Raw genomic sequence first — 25,460 nt, forward strand, 5'->3', positions numbered from 1 at the left:
CCCATCACTATAGTATAATATCATTATTATACCACACTGAAATGTATTCAGAAACAGATGTTGTTTCAGTCTTATTCTTTCTTAAGAGGCGTTTCAGTCATACCGAAGATACTGTTCCTTGCACTGAATATATAAACACTCCACAGTGTTTATATTGGGAAGATACTGAGAAGGAAGTATATTTGTTAAAGATGAAGACTGTATCCATTTATTTTCTCTTTTTTTTTGACTTAACACTGGTTCACTTAAATTCTTTTGAGGTTCGGATGCATTTTTCTTGCTATTCAGTGCTTTATCCTTCTCATATCTGTTGTTCTGTGGTCACAGTGACCTTAGCTATGTAGCAGACTTTCCCAAATGTATGGAGTGCAAATAAACAGTTACCTAGCAAGAACTGAAAATATGCCTGCAGGTTTCTCCTTGAAGCAAATGGGTGGGGATTGCTGTATTTTATGCCCACTTTTTTTCCCATCTGAGCTGTGAAAAGACAGATTTAAATCATTGATGTTCATTTTCTTTCCAGGGTTATTTACCAAAATTTCTACAACTACCACCAAAAGAAACACCTTTTCTTGGTGATTTTTTTTTTTTTCCTTTCCAGTTTTTGTTGAAGATACAGCCTCCTGGCCTGACACATTAATGAATAACCAACAGTTTGCAGCTTTTAAAAAAACACTTATAGCAGGGGGCCAATGACTCACGTCTGTAATCCTAGCTACACAGGAGGGTGAGCTCAGAAGGATTGCAGTTTGAAGCCAGCAGTTCATAGAAGACCCTGCCTGGAAAATACCCAACACAAAGGGCTAGTGGAGTGGCTCAAGTGGTAGAGTGCCTGCCTAGCATGGGTGAGGCTCTGAGTTCAAACCCCAATACTGCCAAAAATTAAAATAAAAAAAAAAGCACTTCTGGGGCTGGGGATGTAGCTCAATGGTAGAGCCTGCCTAGCATGTGCAAGCCTCTGGTTGGATCCCTAGCACCAAAAAATGACCTGTCAGATTCTTACATGCTGGTTATCTGCTCCACTGTCATAAAATGCCAACTCAGATACGTTTCTCCATTTTTCTTATTCACAAAGCACCCTTCACTTTTTTCAAGTTGTCACGTTACTAAATGGTGTTACATTAAAGCCCTGTGTTAAGTGACTGCTTTTGACTGAAGTTCTTTAACCTTCCACGTGTGTTTTTCTGTTTCAGTAGTGGCCACTATCTGAGTTTCTTCATGGAAACTACTATAAACAGTGAAATAATTACCACGAGTTTGATTCGTTTAGCTCTTGCCTCTTCTTCCTGCCCAGTTGCTCGGTTTGTTATGTGAGAGGGCATGCTATTGGTTATTTGTAGGTAATGTTTGCCGGGATGTGGGGATGGGCCCTGAGAGCTCAGCCGCTGCAGTAATACTCCCAACCCTGTACGTAACATTCTTCTGAGATTATGGGAGCCATTGAACTTTTGAATTTTTATCAGAAAATTTTACTCAGCATCAGACTTAACAGTTACGCCCAGGGTATTTTATGCACTCACCAGCTTTTAGAGTGCTTACTGAAGTGGTTGTACGTAAAACACGTAGTGCTTCTTGTTGCTGTTTTTTCTTTAAAAAAAAGGCTTAGGGTTGGTGGTTAGAGTCGTTGACTAGAATGCGTGAGTACTTGGGTCCCTGCAAAACAGACGCGTTTTTAAAGACTGTGGTGTAAACTTTGTTTTGAAGACTGGTAAGCAGGGTGCACTGTGGCTCTCATGGGCCCTAGGCACTTTTGCCTTTGCTCCATTTCCTCCATTAAAAAAATCAGATTTTTTTTTGGTGGCACTGAGGTTTGAATTCAGGGCCTCACGGTTGCTCTTAACGCTTGAGCCACTCCACCAGCTAGACAGAATTCCTATTTTTCTACTGCAGTTGTGTGCAAACATTTGGCTAAGGGCTCATATTTATACTTCTGATTTTGAGACTAAACCCTTTTCGTGAGCCCCAGTAAGAAGAGTACGTTTGAGCAGCAGTGTGCAGCCTCCCCAGCAGTATGACTCCGATGTGGGTTCCCAGGCTCTGACCCCACGTGCTAGCTAACTGCAGTGCTCGCACGATCTCGGCGCTCCTGTTTCTTCCTCTGCCCCGTTGCCTACTGGTTACATCACCGCAACCCACTCTTCAGTTGGATTTTGTTGAGCGAGTCCATCTTACCAAGCCCCATGTTTTAAACACATGCAGTTCGTGCTCCCTGTTGATTGAAATGCCCTTTGAAATTGCAGTCCTCTCTAACGGAGCCGGTTTTATTTTTCATAAGTAATGAGACTTGTTCAGACTTCTGTAAGTGGAAACTGGGCCCCAGTGATTGAGAATGGTGCAGGAGGGAAACCTCTACCGGCCAGCTCGAGAACTGACGAATTACGGGGGTGGCTGTAATGAGGTCAAAGGAAATAGCGTGGGTACTTGAGTTTATCAAAGCCGAGTTCGAAAAGTAGTAAATGGTGTAGCCAGTCAGCGCCAGGCAGGCATGGGGGTCTAGCAGTTAGCTGCACTCGGCGGACTGAATCCGGCTTTCCTCGGAGACCCGGAAGGGCCTGCCTTCAGGGGGCGGTGCTAGAAACTTGTGTCGCTCTTGCATGGGCTCCTGTCAGTCACAGCTCGTTGTCCAGGACTCAGGCCCGCCCAAGGGCTTCCCTTCGCAGCGCACTTGAGAGTTCCTTTTAAATACCGCTCTGGAGGCCAACCGGACTCCTTACGTGCTCGCCCCCACGGCCTCGGCGGCCGGCTCTTCCTTTTCTGATTGGCTGGAGCCCCTGCCCATCCGCCATGACGCGTGAGCTCGCCGGCCCAGGCTCCGCCCTCTTCCGAGAGCCCCGAAAACAATTTTAAGATGGCGGCGGCGGCGGCGCGGAAAACAATGGGGTCGGGGCGGAGGGGACAGGCCGAGGCCTGAGGTGGGCAGTGAGTGCCGGCCCGGAGTCGGGCAGAGCGGGGCAGGAGGAAGATCCGCTGCCGCGCGTGAGCCCGCTCCGCAGCCCGCGGGGACATGGCGCGGCCGTGAGGCGGACCGGGGCCGCCGGGGGGAAGCAGAGCCCACAGTGCCAGCCGGCCCCGAGAGGCCAGGGCCCGGCCCGTGCAGCCCGCGGCCCATGGTGCTGCCCACCTGCCCCATGGCGGAGTTCGCGCTGCCGCGGCACAGCGCGGTCATGGAGCGCCTCCGCCGGCGCATCGAGCTTTGCCGGCGCCACCACAGCACCTGTGAGGCCCGCTACGAGGCCGTGTCGCCCGAACGCCTGGAGCTCGAGCGCCAGCACACCTTCGCGCTGCACCAGCGCTGCATCCAGGCCAAGGCTAAGCGCGCCGGCAAGCACCGGCAGCCGTCCGCCGCGGCCCCGGCCCCGGCGCCCGCCGCGCCCGCCCCGGCCCCGCGCCTCGACGCAGCCGACGGCCCCGAGCACGGACGCCCGGTCGCGGTGAGTAGGGAAGTCACTTGTCGCAGCGGTCCCTTCTTCCCGAAAACGCTTCCCGCGACGCCCATCTGGCCTCGGGGAAACCTATCCGTGCGCCCCAATCTCGGGCCTGGCTCCGGGGAGACTAACCTGGCAGGGAGCTGGCTAAGCGGTTGTCATCTTCGGGAAGTGGCACTGTGGCATTACTTTGGGACTTTGCAAGAGGCCCGGGCTGGGGAGGCAGGAGGAGAACGTTCTCTGCAAGGGTTTTCTTCCAGACTTGTTCCAAAATGTTGAGAACTTTTGTCACGGACCAGCATTCGGGTGGCCTGAGACGTAAGGACTTCTAGCCCAGTAGGCCTGACCTCATTTATTCTGCAAATGTTGATTGGATCCTTGATCTTTGCAAGGTCCTGGGCTGTAAGCAGGGTTGGGGCTTTAAAATGGAAATAAGTCGGCCTTCAGTTGACAATATCAAACTGCGTCTGGAATGGGAAAGCTAAAAGTCTTTGGGAACCCAAGTGAAATGCATAGTGCTGCTGGGTTTCACGAAAGGATTCCTTATTTAGGCAATCCTGAAATTTGTGAACTTGAGATTCCTGCAGTATTGTTGACAATTGCAATTTTAATCGATGAGCCCTGTTTAAATCTGATGATGTTTGTTAGTTGTTGGTAAATTGTTACGCCTTTCGGGTTTTTAGTAAATATTACTGAAATTTGTTGGTTAGGAATTGTTCCTCCCTGAAACTAATTTATAAAGGGGAGGCAAATTTTATGTACGGTGAGTCGGGGGACTTTTTGGTATGGGGTTCTTGGTAATTTAAAGTTTAAATCAAAGTGTTACTATTCTAATTTGCTTAGTGTATTTTTAATTCGTGCCTTTATTGTCTCTCAACCGAGGCTATTTCAGTACTTTTCCCTAACTAGTCTTTAGGCTTTCAGTCTCTCTCTCTCTCTCTACTTGAAACTCTTCTGTTGCTTGAAGGAATGAAGTTGAATCATTTTGGCTGGGCTTTTGGGATCAGTCTGATCTAATCTATCTTTCCATGTCCCCCACAGATCTGCTACTTTGGCTGAATTTTCAGTCTCTCCCATAACTAGCTTCAGCTGCTGGACTTGAAGACAGAATAAATACTTGGGTTCAAAACCGGGTTTCATAGCTGATTGTGTCTACTGGCCAAGCCTTCTCATCCTCACTTTTCTTGCCTGTCAGGAGGTGTGGAGGGGTGGGCCCATATGTTTGGCTTCTTAGAAAGAGTCTTGTAAGTTCCAAAAGAAATGAGAGGATGTGAAAGTATTCACTGAAAGGCCTGTAGGACCTTCTCATCACCTTGCAGACTCCTGCCAACCCTGTAGTCCCAGCTCAGCCCTCCCTCTGCTTCACAGCTAGCTTCTGAAAACCCTCACCCACAACAATCAGAATCTCCTGTGTCAAAACATTTATGACACATATTGTCCATGCTACTTATTTTTAGCACCGAGTCACATATTACTTTCGTCACATTGTGTCTTGCCAAGCAAATTGTAAGCTCTTGGAGACAGAGAGGTCGGCTCAGAGTCCCATACATGTCTCAGGCCCTCGGTGCATGTTGTTGAGTGATATTAAACTTGGTGGTGCTTTACTCTGTAGTCTTCCAAAATGACTTAACTGCATGAGTCACCTTTACTAACAGTTTTTGTTTTAAGGAAAGACACCTAAACCACCACCCCCTGCTGAGATTTGAACTTGCGGCCTTTCATATGCCAGCAAGTGCTCTATTACTAAGCTAAACTTCCAGCCCTAAAGAAAGACTTTTTTTTTTAGTGGTACTGGGGTTTGAACTCAGGCCTGCTAGGCAGGTACTCTATCACTTGAGCCACTCCACCAGCCCAGGAAAGACTTTTAAGAGTAGTGGGTGGTCATTTCAATTGAACAAAATAATGAAAACTCATAAAAATCGTATTTCTACAAACAAATAGTTGTCTTGAACACCCCCTAGAAAGATTCAGTTTCTGTTTAGTTATGGTAAGAGTTTAGAACCTATATGGATTTCTTTGTTGTTAATTCTAAATCATTAGCGAGAAATTGGGAGCACATCCAATTCTTGAAGAGAAATGAATTCTGTATTAGAACTTGAATCTGTCTTGCAAGTAATTCCTGTGATGTCAGAACCTGATCACATGTGCCATGTTGGGTTGATGTCTTCCTACATTAAACTTGTCCTGGGAGGTCTCATGAGCTTCAACTTTGAAGTAGGTAGTACTCTTCTTTGTCTTTTCTGGGAGGAGGGACCCTTTTCATTTCAGGCTCCAAATCCTAGCTGAGCTGTTCAGCCTTGGAATGGGGGCCAGAAGATAAGTATCACAAGAAAACAGTGGTGTTTTCCTCTGAACTCCTTCAGTTCAGAGAGGGAGAGAGTCCTTGACTGTGTAAGATATTGACTCGGAAAGCAGCGTTTTGCATAAGGAGATGGAAAGAAGACACTCCTAGTCATTGTTACTTTTGACAAGTATTTGATCTCATTAATATTCCTTATAGAAGGAATATTACTAGTTTTTAGTCTTTTTCAAGTGTGTTATAATACCATTAGGTGGTCATTGCATAGCCAAAGTTCCTTAATCAGCAGACCTTTTATATGACTTTGAAAAGGGATCGGGTATTACTAATAAAAATACACCTTACTTCAGGTTATTTTTCTTAAGATATCCATCCCCTCATGCCCCATAGCCAAGGCTTAAATACCATCTGCTTCCTCTGTTAGAGGTGAATCAGTCCTGCTTCAGGCTTTTTTCTCTCCTAGTTTTTAAGGAATGAGCATATTAGGTTTTCTTTATACTGTGCTCTTAAAAAACAAATACTAGGATTGACTTCTTTTTACTAGGATTTCTGGGTTATGAGCATTATCCACTCACTTCATACAAATGTTCATTCTATAAATGAAAATAGCCTTTTAAAGCAGTTTGGACATTTTCTTTCTATAGTGAAATGCCGTAAAGGTTTATTCCCATTCTTTTTATCAACGGCTGTTAGACTTTTGCTGCTGATCCAGAGGACCTTACTCCTAAGTGGTTGTGATAGTTGACAATTGCATGCCACCCTTTCATCATGGAAGCCATTTTTTCCACCTTGTTTTAGAGGTGTGCAAATTTCTCACTTTCTTAATTTTTTTTTTTTTTTTTTTGGTGCCACTGGGGTTTGAACTCAGGGCCTCACAACTTGCTAGGCAGGGGCTCTACCACTTTAGCCACTCCACGAGCTTGACCTTTGATTCTTAGATAATTTCAGACTTAGAGAAAAGCTGCACCAATATTAAGGTGAACATCTGCAGGCCTTTTACTTAGATTTCACTTCTTGCCCTATTGTCTCCCTTTGCTTTATTGTTGCACATTTCCTCCACTCCTCCCCACTCTGCTTTGTTCTCTGAGCCACCTGAAGATGCACTCTTCCTGGCTGTCTACCCCCAGTTATCCCAGTGTGTGATAACTAAGAGTTAAGTTAAACACTTAATAGTGTTTTGTTTTGTTTTGTTTTGTTTTGGCAGTACTGGGGTTTGAACTCAGGGCCTACCCCTTGAGCCACTCCATCAGCTCTTTTTTGTTAATGGGTTTTTTCAAGATGGGACTGACTTCTAACCATGATCCTCCTGATCTCTGCCTCCTGAGTAGCTAAGATTACGGGCATGAGCCACCATCCAGCTCCCTTTTACCTTCTTCATATTTATTGTCTCCTTTCCCTCTGGGTCCTTCTTGTCAGCTTTAAAATGTGAGCAGATATCCTCCACAGTGAACAATCTTTTGTTTTCTCTCTCTCAAAATAGTATTCCATTTTCTTCCTTCCCTTTGCCCTTTCCACCTGAATTTCCCACTTACTTATTAGCCCATTGTAATCTGTCTTCTACCTCTTCTACTCTTCTGAAATTGTCCCCTTAGAGGACACCAAGGATGGAATTGCCAAATTCAGTGGTTTCTTAGTCATTGTTCTTGACTTCCTCCTTTATAAGGCTCTTCTCTTAGTTTCTATTCTCTTCTGATTTCTAGTTTTGTGGGGTTTTTTTTCCCTTTACTCTACCTTATTAATTCACACAATAAATGTTTCAGCATCTACTGTGGGCCAGAGTATTCTAGGCACTAGTACACAGCAGTGACAAGACAAATTAAAACTCTGCCATCATGGAGAGAGACTAATTTTAAAAGTTAATTTTAGATGGGCATGGTGGTTCATATCTATAATCCCAGGCAGAGTCAGGAAGATCTTGAGTTTGAGACCAGCCTAGACAACTAAATGAGACCCTGTCTCAAAATATAAAAAAAGGGTTGGGTATGCAACTCCGGTAGAGCGCTTGCCTAGTGCTTGCAAAAAAAAGCCAGGTGCCAGTTCATGCCTGTAATCCTAGCTACTTAGGAGGCTGACATCCAAGATCATGGTTCAAGGGCAGCCTGGGTTAAAGAGTTTGCAAGACTGCATCTCAGTGGGAGTGGGAGTGCACCTGACATCCCAGCAACTTTGGGAAACTTAAAATAGGATTACCATCCAGGCTGGCCTGGGCAAAAAGTGAGACCCTATCTCCAAAATAACCAGTGCAAAAAGGGATCATGCACTAGACCACCTGCCTCCAAGCATGAAGCCCTGAGATCAAACCCCAGTACTGCCAAAAAAACATAGTTAATTTTATGTTATGTTAAATGCTAAGCAGAAATTGAAAGAATAATGTGATACCAAGTGACTGACAGTGGCAGTTTAACATAAGATGCTCTGTCTTACTTGAACTTGAAGGATGGAAGGTTTTTCATTAGTCAGTTGAAAGTTTCAGGAAAAAACATTCTAGTTAAAGCGAAACACTAGCACAAAGTCTGAGGCAGGAGCTTTCTGAGCTTTCGTGAAGAACAGAAAGAAAGTCAGTATGCCCAGAATAGCTTAGCAGGTAGGCAACTAGTATGAGAGGTTGATAAGCTAGGACTAGGTCAGGTGCAGTCAGAAGCCACAGCAGACTTGACACAGAAATGTAAAGCGATCTGTCTTTTCTTTTTTTTTTTTTTCTCAACAGTACTAGGACTTGAACTCAGGGTTTCATGATTATTAAGCAAGCACTCTAGCCCTTGACCCATGCCCCAGTCATTTTGCTTTTAATTTGTTTTTCAGATAGGGTCTCTTGCTTTTGCCAGGGATGGCCTTGGGCTGGGATCCTCTGCCTCCTGAGTAGCTGGGATTACACGTGTGTACCACTATGCCCACCTGACTTTTTTTTTTAAGATCATTCTGGTGCTTTGTGGAGGATCTCAGGTTGGTGTGGCCAAGAGGAGAAGTAGTCAAGGCTTTTGTAGTAGTCTGAACTTATTGGAGATGCGAGGGCTGGGGCTGGTAGTACTCATGGAGATGGAAAAGAGATGTTCCCTGGGAAAAAATATCCCCTACTTTTTGCACTCTAATTTTACCCCCTGGATAATGGCTTCATTTATCACCTATACTAAGATTCTCCGAATCTCCAGTCCAGACCTGTATTTCCAGTGGTCTGCCATTTCCATAGTTATTTCCTACCTATCCAAAATGGACTCCCTTTTTCATACTGAATTTATATTTCTTCTAAATACAAATTTTGAAGCCCAGTCATCCAAAACCCACCTGAGACGGTACAGTGGCTCAAACCCTGTAATCCTAGCTACTCAGGAGGCAGAAATTAGGAGGATGGCAGTTCGAAGCCAGCCCCAGGCAAATAACTCACAGGACCCTATCTCAGAAAAAAAAAAAAAAAAAAAGGTTGATGGAGTGACTTAAGTGGTAGAGGGCCTGCCTAGCAAGCATGAAGCCCTGGGTTCAAACCCCAGTACTAAAGGAAAAAAAAAAGCAAAAAGACTGGGGGCATGGCTCAAGTGTTGTGGTAGAGTGCTTTCCTAGCATGTGGGAGCCCCTGGGTCCCTGGGTTCCATTCCCAACACTACAGAAAAAAAAATTCTAAAAAGCTGGATGCAGGGCGGGAGTGGGTAGGTGAGGGGGTTATTCTGCTCCTATTGTCCCAGCATCTGTGGGAAACATAAAATAGGATCACAGTCCCAGGCCAGCTTGGGCAAAAAGTGAGACCATGTCACCAGAATAACCAGAACAAAAAGGGAAAGTCCTGAAGTGAAACTTTTAGAAAATACTGGACTAAATAAATTTAAACAGGCTCCTTTATTTAGCATATTTCAGACCTTTAATATGATGATGTGCATAAGGTTGAGATCTTACCAAGGGGTATCAAATAGGATTTTTGATTCCCTTGGAAAACTGAGCAAAAGCACAAAACTAAGATAGTGTGTCCTTTGAATTTGTCACCTGAAGTGCCAGAGGTTGGAAGATGAAGCTGGAAATGTAGGCATCAGATCCTGAAAAGCTTTCTGTGTATTTGAGATTGACTGTTTAGACCAAATAATTTGGAACACTGTCAACCCCCTCACACATTTTTAAATTGACAGCTAGAGTTGGCATAGTGGCTCAAGTGGAAGAGTGCCTGCCTAGCAAGTGTGAGGCCTGAGTTCAAGGAATAAAACTTTACATTGAAAACTTCTTCATCCTAAATTTTTAAGCTTATCAAATGCTGTAATGCATTTATTTTGTTGACCAGTGGTATACTAAATTGCCATAATTTAATTTATTAAGTGAAATATATGAAATAAGAAATTTATGGACTGGGGATGTAGCTTCAGGGGTAGAGCATTTGCCTAGCATGCAGCAGGACCTGGGTTCATACCCCAGCCCCGCAAAAAAAAAAAAAAAAAAAAATTATGTAATACAGTTTAAAAGTGCTACATATGCTTAATGTGAATCAACTCTAAAAAGAGAAAAAGGTAAAAGTACTATTTATATTTGCAGGGGATGTGACTTCTAAAGAATTATAAATATTAACTTTTAAAAATAAGTGATTACATAACATTTTAAATATAGCCAGTGAATATCTTAGTAATATGCAACTGTGGGTTTTGGGGTTTTTTTGGCGGTACTGGGATTTGAACTCAGGGCCTACACCTCGAGCTTCTCCACCAGCTTTGAACCAAGATCCTCCTGATCGCTGCCTCCTGAGTTGCTAGGATTACAGGCATGAGCCAATGGTACCCGGCTGAAAATGCTTTCCTTCCTCCTTCCCTCCTATCCTCCCTCCCTCCCTCCCTTCCTTCCTCCCTTTCTCCCTTCCTTTTGAACTCAGGGCCTCATGCTTGCTAGGAAGGTGCTCTTACCACTTGAGCCTCTCTGCCAGCCTGAGAACGCTTTTCTTTAATAAAAATTTTAAATCATTCCTTTTTTTCTTGGAGCTTAACATTTCTTTTACACTTACCCCACATAATAAATGTTTTATTTTAACATAGTATGTATGAAAGTTTTTTATTGGCCACTCTAACATATTTCTCTGCAACAAAAATAAGTATGTAAATTGAAGTTTAAGGTTTTAAATTTACTTTGACTTAAAACCATTATGTGTCTTTTTTTTTTTCCTTTTTTTTTTTTTTTTTTAGACAGGGTCTTGCTGTGCACAGCCTCAAATTCACCATCTGCCTGCTTGAATTACAGATCTGTGCCACCATACGTAACATTTTTGCTCTTTTGAATCTGACTCATAGAGAAGGCTATCTGTAGATTTATAAGATTCTGTATGCTATCTTTCTTATTTCAGTAAGTCGCATCACTGTAATTTAGTACACAACAAGTGCTTTGCAAATGTTTTTAAGTAATTAAGCCAAAAGCACAGTTGAGTAGAAATGCCTTCCTTAATGGCATGGGTGAAGTGTCCTCCTTTCTTGACTTATTCATCCGACATGGATGAATATCCCCTTTCAAAACTCAGTTCTCCTGTTTCTTTTGGCAATACTGGTTTTTGAACTCAGTGCGTCAAGCTTGCAGGTAGGTGCTCTTTCAGTTCTCATTTTTTGCTTTTATGAATTTAAGCCCCAGAAATCCTTGTTCACATAAAGGAGAGGGAGAAATTTAGTTATAGCAATGTCATTCAGTATTTGGAAACCTGGGTGGTTTGCTGAAACTAACATTGTGATGTATCATCAAAAATAGTTGGGGGCAGTGCTCACACCTATAATTATAGCTACTTGGGAGGCAGAGATTGGAAGGTTTGAGGTTCTAGGCCAACTCTGGGTAAAAAAGATTGAAAGACCCCATTTCAACGAATAAAAAGTTGGACATGGTGGTACACATCTGTAATCCCAGTTACTTGAGAGGAAGTAATCAGGAGAATTATGGTGCAAGGGCAGCCTGGACAAAAAGTTAGGGAGACCCCCATCTCAATCAACAAGCCAGGCAAAGTGATATGCCTGTGATCTCAGCTATGCAGAAAGGCATATGTAGAAGTGTGACCCAGTGCAAAAATTCGAGACCCTATCTGAAAAATAACTAAAAGCAAAAAAAAGGGTTGGTGGTATGACTCAAGTGGGAGGCCCTGAGTTCAAATCCTAGCACCACCAAAAAAATTAATTTACTAATGAGATCATGTTCTTAGGGTGCAGGAAGCCCTGGTTTCATTCCACACCATCAAAATGTTGGGCTCCAGTGGTATATGCCTGTAATCCTAGCTACTCAGGAGGACGAGATCAAGAGGATTGTGGCTCAAAGCTAGCCTGGGCAAATAGTTGAAGAGACGCTATCTTGAAAATACCCAATGCCAAAAGGGTTGATGGAGTGGCACAAGTGGTAGAGCTCCTGCCTAGCAAGTATGAGTTCAAACCCCAGTGCTGCTGGGCGCCGGTGCCTCACTCTTGTAATCTTAGCTACTCAGGAGGCAGAGATCAGGGTGATCGAAATGCAAAGCCATCCTGGGCAAATAGTTTGCAAGACCTTATCTCAAAAATACCTAACACAAAAAATGGGCTGGTGAAGTGGCTCAAGGTAAAGGCCCTGAGTTCAAGCCCCAGTATTGCCAAAAAAAAAAAAATTTTTTTTTACTAATCACCTAATGACTTGGTTAGGTAGTCCTTCAGTTTTATTTATTGAACATAAAGAATTAGAAACCAGCAAGGTGCCGGTGACTCACACGTGTAATCCTAGCTACTCAGGAGCCAGAGCTAGGGTCTCACTTTATGCCCAAGCTGGCCTAGAACCTCAGTCCTCCTATTTGTGCTTCACAGAGTGGCTGGATGATCGTGGTTCAAAGCCAGCCAGGGCAAATAGTTCACTATCTTGAAAACACTCATCACAAAAATAGGGCTGGTGGAGTGGCTCAAGGTGTAGGCTCTGAATTCAAGCTCCAGAACCGCAAAATAAAGAAAGAAAGAAACCATCAGATGGCCTAGAAAAGAACTTAACCAGTCATTACTCCATTACTGAAAAACATAACAAAAAGGCTTTACTGAAGCTTATCAATTGATTATTAATTATATCTGTTAACTCTCACTTGTTTAGCCTAGTGTATTCAAACTCATGGGGAAATAAAAGGTATGTTGTTCATTTCAACATACTTTTGGCAGTAAGTTGTTTTGTGTTATTGAGGATTGAACCCAGGGCCTTGCACATGCTAAGCACATGTTCTACCAGTGAGCTGTACTCCAAACCCTTTCTCATTAACTTTTATCTGTTTTGGTATTTTCATCAAAACCTTAGAGCTGGGACTGTATAGCTCGATTAATATATGGCAGATGTCTGCTGTATCATCTAGTGTACACAGTCATTTCTCCTTGTCACATTAATCATCCAAGTAAGACTCAACTGAAATTTGACTTCATTTTTCAAATATACATAATATATATTCCATGATTACCTTCTCCCTCCCCTCACCCCGGGTTGGGTGGAACTCAAACTCAGAGCCTCCTATGTGCTAGGCAAACACTCTACTTTGGAGCCACACCCCAGTCCTTCACTGGGCTCTCACTGTTGGATTCCAAAAGTGACAGTTAAAGAACAGAAAGACCTGTCCTGAGTAGTGGTGCCTGTATCACATAAAGTGCGTTGCCTTCCTATCTCTTACTCCTTTGTTGAGATTGAAGTGTAATATCTTCGAATGAAAAATACCCACTCCTAGCAGGGCACTGGTAGCTCACACCTGTAAATCTTAGCTACTTGGGAGGTTGAGATCAGAGGGATCTCAGTTCAAGGCCAGCCCAGGCAAGTAGTTCATGAGAGCCCATCTCCAAAATAACCAGAGCAAAATGGACTGGAGGTATGGCTCAAGTGGTAGTGTCTGCTTTGCAAGCATGAAGTCCTGAGTTCAACTCCAGTCATTGTCATCGACCCAAAAGGGGAAAAATATTTATTCCTTCTGCTCAGTATCTGAATTCAGAGATCCCAACCTATAGGCTAAACAACTGTCTTTTTTTTTTTGTGGTACTAAGGGCCTCACATTTGCTAGGCAGACGTTCTTCCACATGAACCATACCCTACAGGCTGAACTTTGGCACTTAAATGCCCTTAAAACAGTGGAGAACTATTGCAGCTGCCAGAGCAGAGGAGCAGGCGAGACTATAGTACATGGCTGAACATTCAGAGCAGCGTCAGCATGCATTGGGGTGACACCTGGTACCTTGGAAATAAAGCTCTTTTGATACCTACTCCATGATCCCAGAAGTACTGGAATGTGGTTCGCAGGAAATGGTCAAGTTGCTCTTAGTGCCTTCCCACGTATGTCCTTTCCCCAGTCTCATAATGTTGGACCTTTTGCCGTTCAGAATCCTATCCATGCCATCTCCATACTTAATCTCCAGCAGAGCAACCACCATGCTGATGAGTGTGTGGGTTAAGTGGTAGGTCTCAGTTTTGTCATTCTAGGTCACATTATACATCCACACTCTGGTGGTGGCTTCATAGGAAGCAGGCTATACCTCCTCATCCCTTTACTTTCGGCATGGCCATATGACTTGTTTTGGCCAATAAAATGTTAAGTTGAAACATAGAACACAAAATACTATATTTACAGAAAAATAATTTTTAAAATTCAGAAAATACAGTCCTGGAAATTTTTTTAAAATATAATATATATGTATATATATGAAATTCTCCCAAAAGGTAAAGAAAAAGACCAGCAGAGTAGGATGTGGGCTGTGCATGGGCTGTGTGGCAGTGGCTGTGAGCATGCTGCTGGGCAGCCGGGGCTGAAGTTCCGAGGCCACAGTTTGTTAGGGTGTCTGTTCTGTTCTGATGCGGTACTGGCTTGAACTCGGACTTGTGCTTCCTAGGGAAGCACTTGAGCCACATCCCAGCCCTTTTTGCTTTAGTTATTTTTCAAGTTGGGTCTTATGGTTTTTGCTCAGGCCAGCCTGAACCACAATCCTCGTATCTATGCTTCCAAGTAGATGGGATTATAGACATGTGACACCATACCCGGCACTGTGTTTCTTACCTAGGAAGATTTATCAGGATCCCAAAGACAGATGTCACATTCTTACCAGCCACTTTTGAAAAACATGAAGAAAGAAAGAGAATTGGTTGTGCTACTACATCAGGACTACAGGTGATGCAGTCACATAGATTGTCACTGAAGGGCTGGGGATGTAGTTCAAGTGGAGGCTCTGAGTTCAAATCCCAGTGTAACCACCGCCACACACAAAAAAATCAGCAGTGACGTTCTAGGTCTCTGTCCCCTGCATCCCTATGGAGAAGAGCTGTGAGAAACTAAAGGACAACCAGATTTGTGAGCTAAGTCTGATAAACAGATCTAAGCTGAAGAAAATCCTGGACATCTACCCAATCCTGGCTGTATTTTAGAGGAATAAACAGGTCATCTGTCTCTTCCCCAAACACTGAGGAAAAAAAAAATTTCATGATATTTCTGAACATTGGGTTTAAATAAAAGATTTACAAGTTTCCAGGGTGGGTAGGGTATTAAATCACAATTTAAAAATCAGAATGCCTTTGGACTTCACAGCAACATAGGAAGCAAAAACACAGTTGAAACAATGCTTTCAAAATTCTGAGGGGAACTGATTAGCAACCTAGGATTTAATAACTAGCCAAACTATTGACAAGAATGAGTATTGAATAAAGTCATTTTTAGAGATTGAATGTTTAAAATTTTAACTGTCACATACCCCTTCTCAAGAAAATGCTTGAAAATGTACTCCACCAAATTAAAAGACTAAATCAAGAAAGAGTAAGACATGAAATATAAGAAATGGTAAGGCAATCTAACAGAGATGGGGGGAAGTGATCCTGGCATGACAGTTCTGTACCACATATGGATGGCTCCATACTACAGCAATGTAATCCAAGTGGTAGATAGTCACTAAGACCCCCCACTTCCATAGGTCCATCATTTTTTTGTTGTTGTTTTGGGTTTTTTTGCAGTGCTGGAGACCAAACCCAGAGCCTCACACAAGCTAAGCAAACACTCTACCACTGAGCTGCATACCTAGCGTTAGGGCTATCTTTTTTAACCCAAAGAGAGACTGTCCAGGAGAGCTTGACCCAAGTTGTCAACAGTACTTGGTTTGTCTTATTGTGTGCTGACAAGGGTTTCTCCCCACCTTCTTTGCTGAGGACACAAATATCACTCACAGTTTTCACCTTTTCTTCCCACAGCTAGAGTAAGCTATGATGAGCTTAAAAGCAGAATGTACCGAATAGCCCCCTCCCTCTGATCATATTTCTGCTGCATGTACAGGACCTGGTCCACACTTCAGCCCTGCCAGGCACTCAGCTGCATAAACTGTGTATTTCCAAAGACTCTTGTGACCTTGCTCACGATTTCTCCAGAACAGGCTTGTCAGACTCTGAGAAATGCAATTCATCCACAACCTGGAGACTGAGCTGCTCACCTCCTCAGAGCCTCTATCCAGCAGGAGTGGGCCACCCTCTCTTTATATGCCTCGTGTGTGCTTATGCTGTGTGCTCAGAACTAGGCAGTGTTTTGTTTGGGGATAGATACATGAGGAGGAATGGTAGAACCATAAAGGAAAGCAGTTAATCTCAAATCAGGATGTTGGTCATCTTTGGGAGAAGGTGAAGAAGTAATGCAGGGCTTCTAAGGAGTACTTCTCAGAGCGTGAGGCACCTGGAGATCTTGTTAGGAATGCTGATTCTAAGGCAGGAGACTAAGATTCAGTTTGCTTTTTTCTTAAATTGGTGCTAGGGATGGAACCCAGAGCCTCCTGCATGCTAGGCAATTGCTCTGCCACTGAGCTTTAGCTCCATCTCTGCAGCATTTTGTGTGTGTGTGTGTGTGTGTGTGTGTGTGTGTGTGTGTGTGTGTGTGTAACTGGGGTTTGAACTCAGGGCTTCACACTTGCAAAGCAGGCACTCTACCACTTGAACCTCCTGCCCATTTTGCTCTGGTTATTTTGGAGATGGGATCTCGTGAACTATTTGCCTAAAACTATGCTTCTCCTCCTGATCTCAGCCTTCCAAGTAACTAGGATTACAGGCATGAACCACGGGTGCCCATCTGCTTGTCAGCATTTTTAATTTTCCAGGTGATGCCAGTTCAACTGATCCTGAAGACATATTTTCAGTACTGAATGAAGAGGTAATGAGGTAAAGAGCTGAGCTGTTGTTGCTTACCTTGAACAGTGGGCACATGGTTATCATTTTATAATTATTTTTTGCAGTTATTTATGCTCGTTTGTAATATTTTTCACAAAAACTAACTGCAAAAGAAAATTTAGTGTGGGAAGGATGTATATAGCAATAAACTTGAAGAGGTAAATGTACCAAATCATAAAAGCCTGGAATATTATATTAGAGTTTTCCAGAAAAACAACTGTTAGGATGTGTACTTGCATGAGTGTCATTATAATAAAAGTAAATATGAGAAATTGGTTTACGTGTTTATGGAAGCTGAAGTCTCAAAGTCTGTAGTCAGCAAGCTAAAGACTAAGGACAGCTGATGATACAGCTCCAATCCAAGTGTGAAGGCCAGACAACCAGGACAAAAGGTGGTGTAGATCTAGTCCAAACGCTTGAAGGCTTCAGACCCAGGAAGAGCCAGTGTTTCAGTTTAAGTCTGTTTTGGGGAGGGAGAAGTACTGAGGTTTGAACTCAGGGCTTTGTGCTTGCTAGACAGGTGCTCTACCACTTGAGCCATGGTTACAGCCCAGTTGGAGTTTAAATGATGGGAAAAAATGCAATGTCCCAGCTCAAGGCAGTCAGGCAATGATTCTGGCTTATACAGCAGATTTGTTCTTTTCAAATCCCCAACTGACTTAATGAGGCCTACCCAAATCAGGGAGGGCAATTCAAACATTAATCCATCCAGAATCACCCTCAAGGCCCACCTAGAATAATGTTTGGCCAGGTATCTGGACATCCCCAGACCAAGTCAAGTTGACACACAGAATCAACTGTATATACCTTGAGAAGGAACTTGAACTTGAGTCTTTCTATGTACTGTGGAGAGCCACTTTAAGGTTTTAAATAATAATGAAACACAAGTATATTTGTGCCTTTACATAGACTCTGCAGTGGTGTTCAGGGTGGGTTAAAGGTGCAGGCAGGTGGTAGAGAAGGGCTGGCCAGAAGACCAGTTAAAATGTTCTTTTATTGTACTAGACAAGAAATGATGGGCCAGAAAGTGGCAGTGAGGGAACAGAGGAAAAGGCCGGGTTCAGAGGTACTTGGATGTAGTGATTGATCTAGTCAAGGAAGAGGACTTAGGATGAATTAAGAGTTTCTGATTTTTTTGAGATTTTAATTACTGAGCCCTGGTCTGAAGAGCGCTTGCCATACTAAGGGTTGCTGAGAAACAGGATTTGGCCATGTGGATGTCCCTAGTGATCTTTGGTAGGGCAGCTGCAGAGTAGTGAGTGTGACTTGGGATCCAGAGCTAATCCACAGTTCCACATGTTCAAAGGTATTGAGTGCAGCCACTTTGGAGACTTGTCTCTGGGGCACTGTTAATGTACTGATCCATTTTTACTTTTAACACAAGTTGCCTCCAGGTGCCCACTTCACCTCAAGAGACTATAACCGTTCTACACTTTTGTCCTAACATTTTTAAAAAATTTCTTTTATTCATATGTGCATACAATGTTTGGGTCATTTCTCTCCCTTTCCCCCTGACCCCCTGACATTTTTTTTGAGACGGGTTTTCACTGTGTAGCTCAGGTTGACTTTGAAATCTTTATGGTCCTTCCTCAGCCACCCTAGTGCCGGGCATACAGGAACATATCACTATGCTCAGCCTTGTCCTTTTTTATTAGAGAAGGTTTAGAATCCATTTCTTAAGTTAGGTTCTTTGATACAACTTGAACATAGCATGTAGCCTTTGTAAATCATTTTTAGAGTTAAGAACTTCATGTGTATATTTTACAAATTACCCCGTCTTTTGTATGGTAGACAGTGAGCTACCCTTGGGAATTAGGAACCTGCAGATAGGTATTGCAGTTCACGCCCATCAAGTGTTCTTTTCTTGTTCCTTCAAGGACTGCTAAGATATGAGAAGTTGTCCCTTCCATGTCCAAGCCCCACATGCACACATGCGCACACTCACACACACCTCGATATTGCTTCAAAGCTACAGTTACCTCTGACCCTCTTCCTCCAGGCTCTGTTTTCTCTCTCTAAGCCTTAGTTTCCATCCCTGTAAAATTACATTGTTCTGCCTTGCACAGAAGAGGTGCTTAATAAGTGGTAGTTCTTAATGGTTTAGGGAGGCTTGAACTCGGGCTACACCTTGAGCCACTCCAGCAGCCCTTTTTTGTGATGGGTTTTTTCGAGATAGGGTCTTGCAACCTATTTCCCCTGACTGGCTTCAAACTGAGATCCTCCTGATCTCTGCATCCTTAGTAGCTAGGATTACAGTCGTGAGCTAAAGGATGTCTTTTAAGTGTTTGTCTGTTTTGCTATTGTTTTGAATGCCCTGATTACCTCTGTTCATCAGGTATGAACTTTTGCTAGAAGACCTGGCCAACCATGGAGTTCTCTCTTGCTTGGCGAACTGGCCAGTTTTAATCAAGAGGCAAAATTTAGGGTTTGGTTTCTGAACAGTGATAATAAGTTCCATTTTGGGAGCAGGAAAGACAGGTTCGTGAAAGAGTTACCCCTGTGCTCAGAGCTAGTGAGGACAGATACAGAGACTGGCCACCAATGTGCTGTTTTATGTGCCAGGTGGAGGGTGGCAAAAGCTGTGGGTACTAGGGAGAGCCAGTGGCACACTCCAGTCATGTTTGGAAACTGAGAAAGGCTTCAGGGTAGGCACTGAATGCTGTCCGCTGTCAAGTGTGAGGGTATGTCCACAGAACCCCTTGTGGTCTTGGCAAAACCTCTTCTCTGCCCACTTCCATCCTTCATCCCCTTTTCCTCATGATGTGGATGAACCGTACCTCTCTGCTGCCATCTGCCATCTCTCATTTCACTCTAGCCACACCTGAGAGATCCTAAGCCCAGTCCCATAGCCCATCCATCAGCAGACCTTGCCTGCTTCATCTTTACCACACAACCAAAACCTGGCTGGTTTCTTCCAGTGTCTTCTTACCACCTCTGCCACTACCACCCCAGTCTGAGCCATCATTTATTTATTTATTTATTTTTCTTTAGTGGTTGGGAGTTTGAACTCAGGGCCTCACACTTGCAAGGCAGCTTCTTTACTGTTTGAGCCACACCCCCAGCCCTTTTTGCTTTTTTGAGGGGAAGGGGCATAAAGCGGAAAAGTTTATTGAGATTGAAAAGTAGCAAAGAGTAGCGCTTCCAGAGCTGGGAGGGGTCCCAAAGAGAGGGTGCCTTGCTTTGGTTATTTTTAAAACAGGGTCTCTGCTTTATGCTCAGTCCCCCTGGATGGTGATCCTCCTATGTATGCTTCCCACGTAGCTGGAATGACAGGCACACACCACTGTGCCCAGCTTTTTCATTGGTCAAAGTTTTTGTGGGCTGGCCTTGAAATGTGATCCTCCCAATCTCTGCCTTCCACAGTAGTTAGGATTACAGGCTTGAGCCACCCACCCAGCTCTGAAGAATCATTTCTTTAAACTGGTTTTTGCTGCGCATTGGCTGTAGCTATCTTTCAGTGTGCTGTCAGCCCAGAATGACCTTCCTCTGCTCAGACCCCTGTTTCTCCTCCCCTGTAACAAAGGGAAAAAGATTACCCTTACCTAGGGCTCACACAGCCCTATGCGGCAGTCTGGTCTACCTGTCCCACTGCTCATTGGCACCATCTCCACACTCTTTGCTCCTGTTTTTTTCTGCTTCAGCCAGACTGGCTGCTTGCCTATAGAAGACACCAGGCACTTTTTCACGGCAGCCTTTGTCAAAACTGCTTGTCCCTCAGCCTGGTAGGTGTTGGCATGGCTTACACGCTCATCTGCAGATTCTTGACCAATCTTCATACCCTCACTGAGGCCTTTCCTGAGCTCTTTATTTAAAATCATGCATCCTACAAACTCTGTGCTGTGTTTTTTTAGAAGTACTCCCCAACTAAGGTGTAGGGCCCAGGAGAGCCAGGGGTTTTGTCTGTGCTTTTCCTTGCTGTAGCCCTAGAGCCTGGATAGTGGATGGATGACTCAGTCAGCTCTCAGTAGATTCCTATTGGAAAAGTTGAATGAGAGGAAAGGGGCAAGGTTGAGTATTTTGGGCAAGGAAGCAGTTTGTGTAGGGTCACCAAAGTACCTGGTGTGTTGGGCCCTGTGGCAGTAAGGAGACTGCTACCAAAACAGACAGGTGTGGAATGCTCTCCTCTGTCTGTGGTACTGTTTGGAAAACTTATATTCAAAGCCAGTTTCTAGGACTGCACTGTCCATTAAGGAGCCCCCAACCAGATAGGGGTCCTAAGTGCTTTAAATGTGCTTAGTCCAAATTGAATTGTGCTAAAAGTATAAAATATATACTGGATTTTGCAAACTAAGTATCAAAAAAAATCACAATTTTAATTATTGATTACCTGCTAAAATTGTAAATATTAAATAAAATATATTATTAAAATCAGACTCACCTGTTTCTTTTTTTGTTTGGCTCACCTGTTTCTTTTTATTGTGACTGCTAGAATTTTTTTTTTTTTTTGGCAGTACTAGAGATTGGACCCAGGGCCTTGCATATGCTAGTCAAGTGCCTTACCACTTGAGCTAGGTACTCCAATCTTTTTGGTAGTACTGGAATTTGAACTCAGCCTCATGCTTACTAGGCAGGAGCTCTACCACTTGAGCCACTCTCTTGTGTTGGATTTTTTTCAAAATAAAGTCTCTCAAATTGTTTGCCCACAGCTGGCTTTGAACTGTGGTATGCCTGATCTCTGCTTCTTGAGCAGCTAGGATTGCATGCTAATTCGCCAGTCCTTTGTTTTCTAGGTCTTTTTTTTTGGCGGTACTGGTGTTTGAACTCAGGGCCTCATACTTGCTAGGCTGGCGCTCTTACTGCTTGAGCCAGTCTGCCAGCCCCTAATCTTGTTTTTGAGATAGGATCTCGCTAATTTTGCTAGGGCTGGCCTCAAACTTGAGACCCCCAAGTCTTTGCCTCCCTGGGTTGTTGGGTTAGGGGTGTGCAGCATCATGCCCAACTAACTACCAGAAAATTCAAAGCTGACATTTCTTGTGAGCTGGCTATCAATAATAAGCAAGTTTTTGCTATATTGAGTTTGACACTTAATTAAATACTGATATTCCCAACTCATTGTCACTTTACAGTCACAGGAACATAGAAGACTATTCTTACACCAATTGCAGTTTGCTTGCCTAAATCTTAGACTTTGTTTTTTTTATTATAGAGGGTGTATGTGTGTGTGATGGGGTGGAAGTGCTCTGCCTTCGCTTTCTCTGGCTTCTGGCAGTCTGCTTTCTGTATTCCCTACTCTTCTTAAATCAGTCTGTTTTGACATCTTTAGTATATTTTTATTTTTATTATCCTCTGTGGAGCCTTTACAATACTTGAAATGGTTCTGCTTAAGTTAGGATGTAAGAATTGCTGAGCATAACTCCCATATCCATTTGGACAAGTCATTTAAGCTCTCAGAGTTTCAATTTCCTTGTCTGTAAAGGGAATTAGGGCCCCCAGCTCATCAGAGGGGTTTGAGAAATCAGTGAATATTGTGGACCTGAGTGTACCCTCACTGAGGAGCTAATGACAACACAGTAGGACAGTAGCAGCTGAGATGGGGAGTAGGGCTGTGCTTGGGTTGGTTTAGAATGTGAATTGTGCAGTGGTTCTCAGACCTAGTGATCACAGTCTTCTAGAATACACATCGCTAATATCTTCCCAGGTGGTGTTGGTGCTGCTGGTGTGGGACCACAGTTTGAGAACCGCTGCTCTAGAGAAAAAGAGATGGAGGTTAGTTTTGAGATAAGGAAGGGAAGAAAGGTAAGGAGAAAGACTCAGATGAGGCAAGTCTAGAGGAGAATAAGGCGCCAGATGAAGGGAGCTAACCTTTGCAAGGAGAGATGTTTTTATCTCAAAGAAGAGGGAAAGAAAAGAGTTGAAAAGACACTAGGAAGTTTTTAGGTGAAAGAGTCACATTTAAAGGATCCACCTAAGTTGTACTTTGGAAAACAGCTTCCAATCAAGTAGAATGGTGTTCAGTCCTGATTAAGAATACATATTCTAAGTTGTTTCGCTTCTCTAAGTTTTAGTGTCTTTATTTGAAATTTGGAATAATAGTACAGCACCAACCGCATAGATTATTATGAAGATTAAGTGAGTTATTACTGCTGCCTGTCGTGGAGGTGGAAGTTTGTGAAACAGATAAGTATTAATGAAAGTCATTCTGAAAGTCATTCAGTTTATGTGACTGTGAACAGAGTGACCATGAAGTGGGTATGATGAAGAAGGTAGGAGGGTTAATTCTTTGAATGTTCAATCATTGGGTACCTGTAACGTGGGAATGAAAAGGGCAAGGCTCTTGTCTTCCAGGGATGGGGAGCGAGGTCAGTGAATATTTAAGTATGACACAGTCTTTACCATGAATGTGAAATGTAAGTACTATGTTCAGAGTACTGTTAGAGCACTAGGGATAGAATGAGGAACTTGAGTGGGTGTGGGGGAAGAAATATGGTAGAGTTGATACTTGAGCTATCATCTCCCTGCCCCGAGTCTAGGGATTATATTCTGTCCTGAAAATAATTCAGTTTAAGTCAGGGCTGCAAGGGAATGTCAGGGGCTTACATGGAGAGTTAATCAGAATCAGATCAAGTTGGCCTTTCTGTTGCCAGTCAAGGAATTTGAACTTTATCTGTAATGATGGGGAAATAAGGAATTTAAAATGGTTCTGATGTGTTTTCTAGTGATCATGCTGACAGTACCAAAAAAGAGTTACATCAGAGAGAGAATAGAAATAGAAATCAGCATGAAGTTATTTCAGTAATCTAGATAAAGAATAATGAGGAATTAAGCTATAATAGTGATATGAAGGTTTCTCAGTGGAGAGAGATTTAGAGATTTAGTGCTTAGTCATCAGAGAGGACAAGGATTCAACCCTGCATTGAATCAAGGAGCATAAGGGCAAGGTGTGGATTTTGAGAGGGAGGCAGAGAACCCAGGTTAGAGTATATCCTATGTCAGATCCACATGGAGCTTCCCAGTTTACAACTGAAGGAGTTAAGTCTAGAACAGAGGAGAGGGAGCAGAGCACAAAAGAGGAAGATGAGGGAAATGTTCACTCAGTAAATATTTGAATGCCTGGGCTGGGTTTGTAGCTCAGTGGTAGAGTATATGCTTAGGAAGGCCCTGGGATATCACAAGTACTGGGGTTCCATCCCCGTACTACAAAGAAAAGAAATTGTTTTATTTTTAAGTGTCTGCTCTACCAGATTATCAGGCTGTAGCTGAGACCCTGAATGTGAATGGGGTTACCTAGGGAGATGACATCAGTAAAAATGAATGAAAGCCCTGAAGACATTTTTGTTTAAGATGCAGAGAAGGGGCAGCCTGAAAAGAGTAGTCTTGGAGGCAGGAACAAGTCCAGAGTAATTGCATGGGCATTATAGGAGGAAGAAGTGTAGAGGACCCAGAGCCTCCCAGTGGTCAAAAGGGTCTGCAAAAGGGTCCCTTGGATGTAAGAATCAGTTGGTCTTTCGTGAGTATGAGGAAGTAGAGACTGTCTTTGAAGAAGCTCTAAAAGTTGTGAAGGAAGAGGATTAGCTGGACAGTAAGAACATTACCAGGTACTCAGTAAATGGTAGTAAAGTACCTCACAGCCACCCCAAGAAGTAAATAGTATCCACCCCACCTTCTTTTCAGATAAGGAAACAAAGCTTCTCAAGATGTGAAGTAATTTGCCTGTGAGCATACAGTAGTATAGCATCCAAAACAGGACCAAAAAAGGTATAACTGCCCCCTGTTTTGGAGATAGGGTCCCAACCGTGTTTCCCAGGCTGGCCCCAAACTCTTGGATTCAGCAGATCCTCTAACCTTAGCCCCCCCCCAGTGGCTGAGACATGTAGGCACTACCACTCCCTGCTGTAGCTGTGCTCTTTGCACTATGCAAAGTGCTACAGAGTAGGATGGGGTTAAAAGATGAAGGTATTGTGAGCATTTGTTAGTACCTACGGGAGAAAAGAATCAGCAAAAAGGAAGGTGAATGGAAAACAGAGCAAAGGGTGGTGATGATCAAACCCCAATACCGCCACCCTCCTCCTTCCCCCACCCCCAAAAAAAGGGTGGTGATCGAATAAACAAGAAGTAGAAGAGCCTGAATGGGAATAGCCTAAAGGACCCAGGGGGAGAGCATGGCTTCAGAAAGGAAGGGTATGCTTCTTACATGCAGAGCCCTAGATTAAGTCAAAATTTCCCATAAATGTGTTTACACGTTTAGTGATTGTCAAATGAAGAGCTGAGCCTGATTGCATTTGTAGAGTGATAAGAGTTCCAGAGGGCTTCAGAGAGATCTAGTAGAATCAACAAGTAATTATCTGCTGTTCTTTTAAGTGAGCTCATGTCTGTCATTTCATAGTAACTGTCCTTTGACCCTCTCTGGCTACCAACCAGTCCCTCACCTGTTAAATAATAGCTTTATTGAGATATCATTCACATGCCATACAGTTCACCTATTTAAAGTGTACGAGTCAATGGTCTTTAATACATTCACAGAGTTATGCACCATCAGCACAGTCAGTTGTAGAACATTTTTGTCACCTATCAGTCCCTCCACTCCACTCCAGCCCTTGGCAGCCATTAATCTATTCTGTCTCTTTATCTCCTTTTTAAATTAAACTTATGAATGAACAATCCATACTTTCTCTATGGACTCACCTTCCAGT

General features: G+C 43.4%; 1 protein-coding gene across 1 annotated transcript in view; it reads left to right on the forward strand.

Moving 5' to 3' along the window:
• The first annotated feature begins 2,973 nt into the window (after positions 1-2,973).
• Maml1 (mastermind like transcriptional coactivator 1) overlaps positions 2,974-25,460 on the forward strand; it is a 45,668-nt gene continuing 23,181 nt past the window's right edge. The window contains exon 1 of the mRNA XM_020164210.2: positions 2,974-3,431. Within this exon, the coding sequence (XP_020019799.2) occupies positions 3,108-3,431 (324 nt within the window). The 5' untranslated portion in view covers positions 2,974-3,107. The remainder of the gene's footprint in view (positions 3,432-25,460) is intronic.

Source organism: Castor canadensis, chromosome 16 (genome assembly GCF_047511655.1).
Source record: "Castor canadensis chromosome 16, mCasCan1.hap1v2, whole genome shotgun sequence".
Classification (NCBI taxonomy): Eukaryota; Metazoa; Chordata; class Mammalia; order Rodentia; family Castoridae; genus Castor; species Castor canadensis.